This window comes from Mchenga conophoros, linkage group LG23, assembly GCF_057382185.1.
Source record: "Mchenga conophoros isolate Kocher_MC1m ecotype Shallow Benthic linkage group LG23, M_conophoros_male_GT1.1, whole genome shotgun sequence".
Lineage (NCBI taxonomy): Eukaryota > Metazoa > Chordata > Actinopteri > Cichliformes > Cichlidae > Mchenga > Mchenga conophoros.
Window position 1 is genome coordinate 34,368,188 of NC_140547.1, and position 13,535 is coordinate 34,381,722.

Genomic DNA, 13,535 nt, shown 5'->3' on the forward strand with positions numbered 1-13,535 from the left:
AAAGTGCTTCACAGAAGCTAACAATTTAAACATGTAACAACAAAGTCATGTTTAAATTGTTGAAAACCAAACGGATAAAGCGCAGGAAGCGAATCTGTGGCCCAACACTAATAAAAAAAAGACTTATCAGGAAGAGCAATTACATAAGAGCTACGGGGAGCAGTGGAGAATATTGTTGGACCATTACTGGAGGTAAACGATACTGAGGGGAGGTGGTGATGATTGTGGGGGTGTCAGGGTTGTCAGAGATAGTGTCTGTGCTGTTTTGACAAGGAGGCAGAGCAGCTGGATTCATCAGTTCAGTGTGAAAAAACTTGTTACTGATGTAGTTGTTATTAGACTCACAGTGTTGGTGAGCTTGGTAAATGTGACGTTGTGCTAAAATGTTGCTTTTCTGAATAACCTGTAGGGATTGGAAGGTTAAGTTTGCTAAAAGACAGCTACAGTCCCGAGCTGTGTGCTGCCTTGTGATTGTAGGTGTATTGAAAAGAGACCTTGTCTTTGAATTTGAACGAAGAGTCTGATAGATAGGGTTTGGTACACAGTGAAGTACTGGTTGTGTCTATAAATACAGATATTACCCTGCATGAGCTGACTCACTGAGTAGTAAAAGAAACCTCAGCAGTCAAGGCCATAGACTGTATATAAAGGATGGACATAGCCATTGGTTTTGTGACCTTTACATTATAAAGTATCAATGCTAGACTTTTGCCTGTTGCTCCTGTGTGGGTGGGTGGGTAGTTTTTATTTTTTATTTTTATTGACCTAGAATGTGCTCTAGGAAGACCAGATGGTGGACTCCTAAGTAATCAGCTAATGCTAGCAATGCTAGCAGCTAACTTTGTCTAAAAACATTCAACCCGGGTCGCGGAGTGTGGGAGTGCCTACTGGGGTCAGCGGGGGAGCTGGCCCCAGGGAGGGGTCACCTGCCCCTCCCTTCCTTCCCTCCCCATCTCCAGCTGCCTCCCTCCTCCTGCTCCACCACAACCACCCACACATGCAGGGCCTTGGAGTAGGGGTATGTCACCAGGATGCAGAGGAGGCTACCCCCCCCCCCCCCCCCCCCTCTGTCCCCTTCTGGCTGCCTCTGCCTCAATTTTATCCCACAACTTAGACATTCACATTACTCACACCCTCATTACACATACATATCGTTAGCTTCATAGCATAATTGCCTAAGTCATTTGACTAAGTCAATGACTTAGGCACTTATGCTATGAAGCTAACGATATAGGATCTTGGGGGTGGGCACGATACACGGAGTCCAAGTTACCATCAGGGTGTACACCTCACCCCTGGCGTCGTTGCCCACCTCTCAATTTTAAATACATGTAGACATTGAGGGCTAGCAGGAGGGACTATGCGCTTACCTGCTGCTCTCTGGCAGGTAGCTCCAAGCCCTCCTGGGTTTTAATTGCACCTTAGAACACACATGCATCAACACTACAATGAGCGGGTGGAGGGAGGTTTGGAGTCTTCTCTCACCCCCATTCTCTGCGGCCTACTGGAGCGGGGGGGCTAGGAGGAGTGGGCCGTCCGACTGCGGTCTGGGGCCTCCCTGCTGCTGCGGAGTCGGGGTGGTCTGCCTCTCCCCACCGCAGGGAAAAGGGTAACACCACCTGGGTCTGGGTGCAGTTCCCCCCTCCAGGGGGGAAGGGTACCTAGACCCGGTTAGTAGAGTACGCTTGGGGAGTGTGATCGTATATACAGCGTCCCTTTATGTCTGTCTCCACGTTGGTTGAGTGTGAAGTGCATATGAGAGCATGAGGGTGGGAATGGATGTTTGTGTCTGTGTGTGCCTGTATGTCTGTGTCTATATGTCAGGTTGGGTATCAGACGCCACCTCTCTGGGGACATCTCGGGCCCTCCAAGGTTTGGAGGCCTATCTCCACCCACCACCACTTCCCCTGCCGGTGGCGGACTCCCTCAGGTATCGGTGCGTTGGTGGTTCTTTGTATCTGGGGGTGGGCGTCCGGGTACACACCGGCTCACTCCTTGGCGGCCGCTTATTGGGGCTCGCTCGGGCCACTTCGGAGGTGGGGTGCCCCCGGCCTCTCGGCCTGGGGCTCGGTCACTCAGGAACAGCTGGCTGCCGGCGGAGCTCACGGGCGCGTCACTGCAACTCCCCCTGGCTTCTGCTCCGCGGCTGCTGAGTGAGCCCTCATCTGGGACTCTCCTCAGCTCTTACTGAGACAGTGGCGCGGCTGCCCCTCTGTTGGTCTTCCTTGGTCTCTTGTGTTCTGGGGGCCTCTGGATGTCTGGAGTTTTGATCTCCTCCATACCTGCTTGATACCATAGAGGACAGGGCTGTGGCTCCCCACACTCTCTAGCAGATCATTACATGGAGAAACCTTTGGAATGCAAGCATGCTGATCCACACAGGTATGCACACAGGTGTACACACGGGTATTCACAGATGCGGACTACAGCTTTCTTGGCTGCTGCCTCAAAGCACACTGTGCGCTGTCTATCTTGCGTGCTGCACAATATCGTTTATTATTTAGTAACTATTGATATCTATGACTAGCTAGTTTATTGTGATGATGCTGTTTTTTTTTTCTATTATTATGTTGCTCTTTGTTGTTTGCTGTCTCCCCTGTTTTTTTTTGTTTTTCTTTCTCTCCATACAGGTGACCCAGGAGTTTTTTTTTTTTTTTTTTTTTTTTTGTTTGTTTGTTTTTTATCTCTTCCCCCCCTTCTCACCGTCTCTTCTCCCCTTTGGTTTTCTTTCTTTCTCTCCCCCTCTTTCTTTCATTCTTTCCCCCTGTCCTAAAAAAAAAAAAAAAAAAAAAAAAAAAAAAAAGGATGACAAAGGATGAACTGAAGCTCCGCCATCACGTGATGTCACATGCTGCTGTTTCTGATGTCACTTCCAAAAAAAAAAAAAACATTCAACCCTGTACAAGTTGCTGTTTGGTAAAATTTCCTGTTGTGAGCTGATAGTAATCACTGTCTAAGACAAGTCTTGAAGTGTTTTGAACCAATGCTGCACTTTTAACAAGGAGATTGAATCCCACTCTTGGTCTGTTGTTTTTGTTTCTCACAGGACGATTTCCTGTTCAGCGTGTCCATTGTCAGCGGTTTGATGTGCATCATATTGGCTGTAATCAAGTTCATGCTCGGCAAAGTACTGACAAGCCGAGCTCTCCTCACTGATGGTAGGTGTGCATGTGCAGAGAGATCATAGCTTTTTAGAACTTGTAAACTTTCTCAGCTTTCCGTAGTGATGCCATCACAATCGTAAAAATCATGGGTTTGTCACTCTGACATGTCTGTCAGCTCCAATTGGTTTCCTAAAGTTGCCTCATAGTTGATGAGATTACAGGTGCATGGAGCCAGCTTAAACATCTGTCACACTACTGGGTTCTTGGTGAAAACAGTGGTGAATATCACAGTGACACTAGCAGGTTTCTGGGAGCTGACCTCTGAACCCTCAAAGCCGACTTTGACTGACATTTGTCGTCTCTTTCCAGGATTCAACTCACTGCTGGGGGGGATCATGGGCTTCTCCATCCTGATCAGTGCTGAAGTCTACAAGAACGAGCCCAAGGTGTGGTACCTGGATGGAACAATAGGTGTCCTGATAGGTCTGATCATCCTCGCCTATGGAGTTAGGTAAGTGGCTAGTACTTGGTAAAAAAAAATGGCGTACCTTTTATTTGGTGTCATGAGATAATTGTTGATATTGCAGCAGAACATATCCACAGAATGAATAGAGGAGCTGGGGTGGAGGTGGGTTGCAAAGCAGCTTGCAGAGCATTGGTTTGGACATTTAGTGAGGAAATGGTATAAACTAACTACCCGAATAAATACTCTGTGGTGTTTTAAGATAATAAAAGCACAATGAAGTCAGAATACCTCCATCTGGAGTCAGTATTCATAAAACCAAAGCTTACAAAGTGATTTGGTGTAATTACATTGTGTTAGTTCTGTGTGGAAAACCAATTTCAGTGTGTGCAGTTTTGTCACTGGATTCATATAAAAGCATTGCAAGTTATATTTTGTACACGGGAATGATGAAAAAATAAAATAGTGACACCTTTAAAGGTTGAAATCTCGAGGCTAGAAAATTTGTATTCTAACAGCTGGTAGGGGTCTGAAGGTTGCTGTCATCTCCATTTTCAAATCCCCCAAAGCGACCTTAATGTTTAAGTGCAATATTGAGCCGAGATGCTCAGATGTATCATTAGGTGGATCAGAGGTTGATCTCTTTGCCTGTTTTTTTTCTGTGCCGCAGACTGCTCCTGGACATGGTCCCCCGCGTCCGACAAACCAGGAACTACGAGCGCTTTGAGTGACGGATCACAGAGGGCGGGTTTGGGAGTGACTGGCAGGATGGGGACTGTAGAGGCCCTCCACAGACAATCACAATCAGTCCTCGCGGTGCCAGCGAAGGCGTCGCTGTCTGTGCAGTTCTCCCATTCAGAGCTGGAGTGGAAGATGGCGTCAGTGGCATATTTTTAATGTTTTACAGTTTAATGTACATATGAAATGTTCACCTGTTTTTCAGAAGTCAAAGGCACAGTCTGCTTTTTCATGTTTATTTCATCCATATTTAAAGAAGGTAACAGAGATAAGACTGTGGGGGAGGGGGTTAATGTAATTTTTCAAAAGTTGTACACAGCTCAGACTGCAGTGTTACGGATGTTCAATACCTCAGTTACATGTCATCACCCCGTCACGACAGAGCAGCTTGTTTTTTCCCATGGTTCCACGAGGCCTTTGCTCAGCTGTGCTATAAAGCTTTGCAGCACAGCAGGTCAGAGTGATTGATGCAGCTGATGTAGCGGTGGAGTATTAATGGTGTTTACCTTTTTATGACTAGAGAGAAGATAAATATCAATAAAAAGTCCATTTGGCACAAGGAGCAGGTACATAAGCACACACATCACAGGCTCAGTGACGTGTGATTAGCCGTTTATAATATTTATCCAGACTACTGCAGCAACGTCCTTTTAGTGCCAGCTTACAATCCTGGAGCAAAAAAATAATCTTTCTTGGCACTGAGAGTCGGGATCTGACCCTTTTCCACTGTAACTCTAACAGAAGGAAAACAAAACGGCTGCGCTGCCTCCCAGGAAAAGCATTTATACAATTAACTCTCGCCATCTACTGACCAAAAGAAAGGACTACAAAATGTAGGTCATTACATGAGAACGGTTATCTAATATGCAGTTGTGCTCAGAAGTTTACACACAGTCATCATGGGTCTGTCATGGTAATTTGGCATTTTGAACTAGGGTGGAATGATTGTTCAGGATACATGTGCAATAATTCAAAAACAAAAACAAGAACAGGCTGCAGAGGTTTCAGTATATTTCAGATTTTCTTTACTCCACGCGGGGTCAAAAGTCTACAGAGGATCAAATATGTGCAAGTTGCACCTCGAGCCGCAGAATTTGAATTTACACTATTATTTTATCCGCTTTGTGCAGTGCACGTGTATCCCAGTAAAACAGCCTGAGAGCATGATGTTACCACCACCATGGTTGACGGTGGGTACAGTGTTCTTCGGTTTGAAAGCCTCACCTTTACTCCTCCAAACATACGTCTTGTCATTGTGGCCAAACAGCTCAATCTGTGTCTCTCTGACCATAAAATATTCCTCCAGGAGGTATTTGGCTCGTCCATGTTGGCAGTCACACATTTCACTTGTGCTTGAAGGTGTCGACTTTTTTACCAGGAGGTTCTTTCTTGTTTCAGTGATCCTTAACATCTCAACCAATTTCCTCTTTCCCGAGGGTAAGAGTTGGGGTTTTCTTCCAGACCTTGGAAAAGTGGTGACACGTCTGAATAACTACGTGAATAACTACGATTCTTTGAACCGATGATCTTGCCGTCTGAAGTTGTTTAGAAATGCCTCCGAGAGACCAGCCCAACTTGTGTAAATCTACATAAACTTGTGACCACCAACTGTAGCTGAGTGTTTGAAGCCTGACCCTGAGACAAAATTCCCCACATGAGACGCATGTAAAGGTCAAAGAAAATGACCGTCACACTAAATGCTTCCACACTGTTGGCACTGAACTCAATGCAGATACAGCTTTCATACTGACCAGTGACACAAAAACAGATTTATGGCTGAAGCTAAAGGCCCCACACGTACACAGGTATCAGTAAGCTCAGCTTGTTCTTTACCCTGATGCAGTTTTAGGAGCTGAAGACTATGAAAGAGTTCCAGACAGAAGCTGTTCACAAACTGTGCTGTTTTTATGAGTGGGCAGCAAGAGCTGAGTTCTTACCTCTGCCAGGGAAGTGATCTGTTTCAGTTTGTCTGTTAACAGGTGCTGGTCCAAAAGCTGCAGAGAGATTTTCAGGAACATGTAATCAGAAGGTGATTGTAGCGCAGTGTGCAGGTTTTTAACTGTCAGGGGTAATTGGATGGATTCTTCAGATACGTCACAAAGTCGAGCATTATAAGATCGGAAAACCTGAGAGAACATGAACCAAACTTGTCTGGATTTTTCCTCCTGGGTTCAGTTCATGCATGCTCTCTGCTCTTATGTTTGTAACATTGTCGTGTCAGCGCTCTGACGAGCCGACCTGTGCATGAAGTAGGAGTTCTGTTGGTTTGGGCCACAGTTGTGTTTTTGCACGTTAATGTGGGCAGGTATGTAAAAACACACACAAACAGACATCAGTGTACACGTGGACAATGAATCTCAGTATTTGTCAAATGTGCGTGTTACAAACAGACTAGACCTTTAGACACGTGAGGTTACTGCTGCTGGAGGAGCAAATCTTAGAAACTGTGAAGTTCTTTAAAAGAATCAGAGGTTGAGCTGGTTCAGGTTTGAGTTTATCCAGGTAACTCCAGGGTTAACCTGACTTTTCTGTATTACGAAGGTGGTTTACTTCTTACTGGGATAACTAATGCTGCAGACCTAACGTGCTCTGGAGCTGCAAGTATGAAATCACTACTCCCTGACAATTGGCTGGAAAATAGCGTCACCATTCCTGGAGCATCCCTGGGACTGCAGTGCATGGACAGTAATGGAAAAGTCTTTAAAGAGCATCTAAAGTCTTTGTGTTTTCCTGAAGGACGTCAGTAATTAATGTAGATTAGTAGACAGAACTTTAGTTGTTGATTTTTCAGTTTTATTGAGCTCTAAGGATTTATATAAGATTCTAAAATCAGCACATACACAAAGTCTACATTTGTATTCTGCTTTTTATATTTATCCTTAACCATAAATAGAGCGTGGCTGAAAGAATAAACTTACAAAATGAATTTATTGAAGTAACAATTATAATCTGTCTGATTCTCCTGTATGTGCTTCCTTTGGAGACTTCTTTAATGTTATCGTAGTTGGTGCAACCACCTCCTCTGACACAAAAGCAGCTGGATTATTAGTCTATTAATCACAGACTCAAGTGGGTTTTGTTTCGTGTACGCTGGAAGATCAACAGCTTCTGTTCCCTGTTTGTTTGCATTCACCCTAAATGGATCTGACGGGTTGCTGCTCTCTGTGAGTTTGAGGTGCTGAACTTTGGACAGCAGCCGGTGGATTCACGTGTTTCCTGTGTTTAAGAGGTCGTCTCCAGCACCAGTGAAAATGAGGAGCAGGACTGGGAGTAGTTACTGGGGTCAGTTAGGGCCTTTGTAGCAGCTCTCCTTGTTACCACCTTTACACATGTGTTTGTTACCTACTGGCTGGTGAAATGAAAACAGTGTCTGTCCTGCACTCAGAGCTCACAGTACTACAGACATGCACTGTAGAGGCTGCCATACGGTTTTGGGTCAATGGCGACGCCCCAACAGGGAAATATTTTAATGAAATTCAATGCAGTGATGATTGTGGACATTAAGTGAGTCGCTGTTTATCAGGAGTCAACGCGTTTCCTCTCATATGTGAAGCTGCTGTTTGGTTTTGGGCCATTTAGAAGGGTCGCAGCTACATTTTCAGGCAAAGTCCTTTTTGGTTTTAATTTAAAGAAGCTTTCACTTTCTAGCTGTCCTCCTCCTCCTCCTCCTCATCGTCGTATTGAAGGACTTACTTTGTACAATAGAGCTCCTCTCTATCCCAAAGCCTTAATTTTCAAGGTGTTTGTGCAACTTGATCAGGGTTTTTCTTTGTTAGTTTTCATATCTCCCACATTTTCCTCAGTCTGTGCTTGCTGCTGTGACCGTAACTGAATGTACATGCTGTGCTGTGATACTAGTTTTTATGAAAAATCTGTGACTGTGCTGTTTGGTTTTATTTATTTAAATACAAGTAAGGGATCGATTCTGTTCCTGAGCTTGTGGAGATACATGTGTGCCTAAAATCGGTGTGAGAAACAAAACATGCAGATAACAGAAAATTATTTTGGAAGGCCATAATATTAAGAAAAGATCACAACAAAAATACAAACAGCTTGTAATCACTAATTTCCTGTCTTGGACATGTCGTAAACACCGAGAGACACATTTAACTTCATATCAGCTCGGTTTTCTTAAACTCTGTGACACAGAGTTTGAGGCGCTCCTCAGCCTGCTGACTGTACACTTCTTTGCTCGTGTAAATAATCTGTATAGCTGTAATGTAAAACCAGAGTCTGAGCCATTTGTCACAGAAAAAAGGTTTATTTAAAAATAAAGTTGTATCCCTCTTACTCGTCAAGAACAGTGAAAACAAAACCATTGTGTTACCACTTTTCACTGCTGTCCTGGGGTTTCTGACTTTTAACTGAGAGCAAAACAAATCTTCATCCATGTTGGTGTGTGTGTAGCAGAGTTCATACAATGGAGACATTCAATGCTGAGGTCAAAACAGATGAGATACGCTGATTTATTCTGTCCAAACTTTGCTGATGGCTTGGCGCTCTGAGCAGATTCCTCCAGAAACCAAACATCCTATGATCTGATCAAAGATGTGCTCTGAACAAGCCCAGCTAACAGAAAAGAAATAAGGCTCTGGCTGCAGCAGAAGGGGTTTAGCTAATCACTTAAGCAGGCCTCAGAGTCATGGTTATTAAGAAGCGACTGTGAAGGGTTCAAAATATTTGCTTATTCGCTGAAAAAGGAATCGTGCTGGGTATCACTGTTGGTTTAGCACGAACTCAAGCATTCCCACCTTGGATATGTACGAGCTTTAAACGCTGGTGATATTCTACCTTTAAAAAATAAAAAAATAAATCATGACCAAGTTCCATAAAAAGACCAAAACCATCAATGAACAGTTTGCTCCAGCAACTCTCTTATGCATGTGCCGTTTAGTTTGACTCAGTCCCATCTGCTACTCTGTCCTCATGTTTTAAGAATGGCTGCTAAGCGCTACAGTCCAGTAATCATCCTGTGAGTCACTCAGTGCTTGTGTGCACTTGTCATCAAGTGTGAAATGTGGTCCTGGAGATACTAGTGAGACTATTTTGACGCCGTTTAAATGTGCATTAAAGATGAAGAACCACGGGTGCATGGTTGATTTAAACGATGTGTGTGATCACACTGGTCTAAACATTGACATATTCAGTGCTACTAAAATACAAGGCTTCACTTACAGCCCTGATTTTCTTTTTGAATTCTAAAAAAACCCAAAATGTCACCATCCAGGCTGATCTATTAGCTGACAATCTTTTATTCTGAAAGTTACTTCAATTCAGTTTCAGTTATATAACCAAATCACAACAACAGTGACCTCAAGGTGCTACAACACAGAGAACCCCAACAACTTCCCATGGGCAAGCACGGCCCCCCATGGGCAAGCACGGCCCCCCATGGGCAAGCACGGCCCCCCCATGGGCAAGCATGACAAATGGCTCCTGGCTCGTCTTTCCTAGCAGGCTCGATAATGGTCAGCTGCTTCTTGACTCAGTCAGATGTACTCTAACTCCTCTTGGACTTTCATTTCAAGTAGAAGTAAAGAAGTACCAGCTGTGGTTTGACACAAACTGAGTCGTCTGCTCGATGACAGAGTCACTGGAGAGGCAGCTGATTATTGCTTCATTATTTATTGTAGAACAGCACATGCTGTGACGTTTCACAATTCACTGATCAAACTGTAGGTATGCCCCCTTTTAAATGTATGCCCCCGAAACTGATTACTGGACTCCAGTTTTACATTTTTAACAGGAACCAATGCGGAAACTAGCGATTTGCACTAATGCACTGTTGGTTTTGGTTTTTTTTATGGGATTTGTTTTGAAGCACCACCAGATGCTTTTCGTGAAAGTTTAAAAACCACTCTTTTTTTTTTTTTCTTTCTTCAAGCTTGAAGCCACTTGTGTATCCATCACATGTGCTGCAGGTCACGTTTAGAAAGGACCAGACAACTATGAGTAATCAGTTTAAGGCATTCAAAATCAGACATCCCATTTATTCTACATGTGCTGTGATCATCTGATTCCTCTTATTACTGACTACTCAACTGGTTAATCGCATTACTATCACACATGTGAATCCACTGCAGAGCTTGACTGGTAAACATGATGAGCTGACACTGCTTTCTTTCTTTTTGACTTTAGTTCTGAAAAACAAAGAGCCTATCAGTTTTATCACTTTCCCAAATATCTTCATCAAAACAATCTTAAGATGTGGACAGCCAATTTAAATTTCTTAAAATGAATATAAATCAAAAAACAAACAAAAAAACCCAACCTGACTCTGATGTTGCAGAAGTAAACATGTATAACAGAGTAACGTCACCCTGCCACAAATAGCTCACCAACAGTCGTCAAACAAAAGCAGAACTGAAGTTAAACCACAAAAAGGCACGTCATGTTTTTTGAAACACTTAACTTGGCGGCAGATCGGTGACCTGCTTAACAGGGTAAGAAAAAAGAAGAAGAAAAAGGCGCCATTCAGGCTGAACTGAAACATGTGCAAACAGAAACAACAGTGAAATGAAAGCAAAGCACAAAGTGTACGAGGCTCATTTCCCCACAAAACAAGCATGTTTGTCCACTACTGTCTGCCTTACAGAGAGCGCGATGAGCGTTACGTTTAGACTGGAAAGTTTAAACCAATCTTTGTGTCATTTAAGCTCTTTAAGGAATAAATAATCAAACATTTGATAAGATATTTTCTATACTATACTTTCTAGAATGATCACAAAGCAGCCAGCCAGACAGACACAGGCCTGGCTTAGGTACGTAAATCCATTTGAGACCAAATTCTGGTGCAAAATAAAAATGCTCCAATATTTTATTTTTCTTGCTTTTTTTGGTCTCATATCACAGCTGAAAGCAGGACAGCAGAAGACAAAGTCTCCTTCTCTTTATTCATACACCTAGAGACAAATATGCTTTTTTTAATTACATTTAAATTACCCTCCATAAATAAAAGTCAATAAAAAGGGAAACAAAAGAAAAGACACCCATCCTATAAATAAAAAAAGAAAAAGATTTCCAGCCGAACACAGCGATAAAGATCTGTATACAAAATAAATACAAAAGAAAACCTTTAAAACTCATATGAACAATATACAGTGTTACTAATATCATGTTAAACCTCTGATTAACTTAGTGCATTTTTTCCATTCACCACAAGAAATACAAATCTCATCTTTTTTTCCTTATTTATATTTTTTTAGCAAATAAACAGGCAAATTAAGATCCTAACGATTATCCAAAGAAAAGGAGGAGATGCAAGGCGTAGCGCCCGCCGCGGAGCTCTTTGTTGACATGTCTGTGGTGCGTACAGTATGCTGCAAAGGAATCTGTGTTTTGTCTTATTTTTTTTCTTAGTCTTTTTTTAAAAACAGTTTACTACACAAAGACATGGACGAACATCTCTGTAAGTAAGGATTTTGTGTTTCTCTACGAGTCTTCGGAACAACGTGTTGACAGTAAGGCTTCCCAGCCTTTTGCTGCAAGGTGTTACCGCTGCTACTGATGACGGCTATCGTCTACGACTCGACGTCACAACACAGAGAACGAGCGATGTCATTTTGGTGCGTGCCTAGTGCCGGATGGTGTGCTTAAAGCAGGCAGACAAACAAAAAAAAATTACAATTCTCTACTGGCCTTTTGCAGAAACACTCACAGACACACACAGTCCCTCATCTTTACAACGTTTTAAAACACGTGTGCAACTTAAATGTATGAAAACCGAACACGACAGTCTTGAATTTCCTCTCTTTTAAGGGTGGGGATGAAGATCACGGAGTCTGGTGAGGATGCGTCAGGAAACGATCGAAACTGCCAGGATAAAAATCTAGATTTCTACTTTTACTTGTCCAATCTAGTCAAGAGATGAATGGGTTGGTTACAGTGTAAATCTGATTACAGCCCACTGTGTTTGTGTGTATTTCTATGTGTGTGTGTGTGTGTGTATGCTGGGGGATGTGGGCCTTCAGCGGTGCCGGTCCAGTGCAAACCTACCTAAAAATAACAGTTTCAGATTAGAGCAGGGGTGAGATGGACGGAAGGGTGGAGTGGAGGGGTGGAGGGTCACCGATATGTGCAGTCCACCTCATCTGCTGCGACTTCGTACGACTCCCTTTGTTGATTCAAGTAAATCCACGCCACTTCCAGGCCTCATAGCGCCACCTGCTGATGAAGGTGAGAGTTGGCAGATGCTCCGGTCAGCTGCAGGAGTGCTCCTCCTCCAGCTACCGGAGGAAAACAATAAATATGAAGAGCGAGCTCAGTCCTGTGATTGTTCTTTCTGTCCTGTTGTTGTCACAAAGGAGTCTGGTTTGTGTGTTTGATAGCTGCATGACTGCTCGGGAATGTGCGTCTCCCTCAAGCACACTCCTTGAAGCTGCTGTACATCCGCCCACCACCGCCCCCTCCCCGATCACCGCAATCCCATCTGATTCCTGACCCTCTGTCAGCCTGGGTGCTGCTGCTATAGGCAGTCTTTGCACAGCGCCACCTGGCCCTTCATGTAGTCACGGCAGGGACAGATGCGCTGCAGTGTCGAGTGGGCGCCGGCGCAGCTGAACAGCAGCAGGTCCGACTGGAAGATGCAGTGATGGCGAGTCTCGCTGTATGCGGGCACAACGGTGTCGGCGCTCGACTCCACCGTTTGACAGTCCATGCCAAACCTGACGGAGAGACGGACCGCTTTAGATTTTATTTTTAAACACTTTTTTTAATGTGAAGGAGAGACAAGAAGAGAAAACACATGCACACACTGGTGTCTTTGAGCTGCAGGCTTGATAATCCATTTTTCTTCTGTAACTAAACTCAGCCCACTAGTGGTCATAACTATAACTGCAGGTTTCAGCAGCTCATCAGAGAATGATAAATGCTCACATGAGCTTAAGCCTGTGTCGTGCTGCCACCTAGTGGCCACTAGTATTGAGGCAAAGTATGTGTCCCACCTGGCCAGGTCTTTGTCCTTGTTAAGGTGCTGGAAGAAGGAGGGCTCACAGATGAGCTGCTCCTCCTGACAGACCTGCTTGCAGGAGTGCCCGGGCTCTGCCAGCTTCACTTGCAGGGCGCTGAGGGGAGGCCACATGACCTGACCGTGACAGAAGTCCTGAGGACACAACATGATGTTAAACAACAGGAGTGCAAAAAGGAGGAAAAAGGAAAAGGAAAAAAAAAACGTAACTTTGTAATACCTGTATGCTTTATGTAAAGAAAGTAAAAATAAGTTAGCTCTGCCG

At 43.9% G+C, this 13,535-nt stretch overlaps 2 protein-coding genes across 3 annotated transcripts in view; one reads left to right on the top strand and one right to left on the bottom strand.

Annotated features, from left to right (window-relative positions):
* Positions 1-8,618, top strand: part of LOC146547714 (transmembrane protein 163a-like) — a 34,979-nt gene extending 26,361 nt beyond the window's left edge. The window contains exons 8-10 of the mRNA XM_085264929.1: positions 3,047-3,158; positions 3,474-3,615; positions 4,238-8,618. Of these exons, the coding sequence (XP_085121055.1) occupies positions 3,047-3,158; positions 3,474-3,615; positions 4,238-4,298 (315 nt within the window). The 3' untranslated portion in view covers positions 4,299-8,618. The remainder of the gene's footprint in view (positions 1-3,046; positions 3,159-3,473; positions 3,616-4,237) is intronic.
* A 357-nt stretch (positions 8,619-8,975) lies between these two features.
* Positions 8,976-13,535, bottom strand: part of mgat5 (alpha-1,6-mannosylglycoprotein 6-beta-N-acetylglucosaminyltransferase) — a 109,764-nt gene continuing 105,204 nt past the window's right edge. For both annotated transcript variants that reach the window (XM_085264927.1, XM_085264926.1), the window contains exons 16-17: positions 13,248-13,405; positions 8,976-12,968 (exon numbers count right to left, since the gene is read on the bottom strand). In XM_085264927.1, coding sequence (XP_085121053.1) covers positions 12,770-12,968; positions 13,248-13,405 — 357 coding nt within the window. In that variant the 3' untranslated portion in view covers positions 8,976-12,769. The remainder of the gene's footprint in view (positions 12,969-13,247; positions 13,406-13,535) is intronic.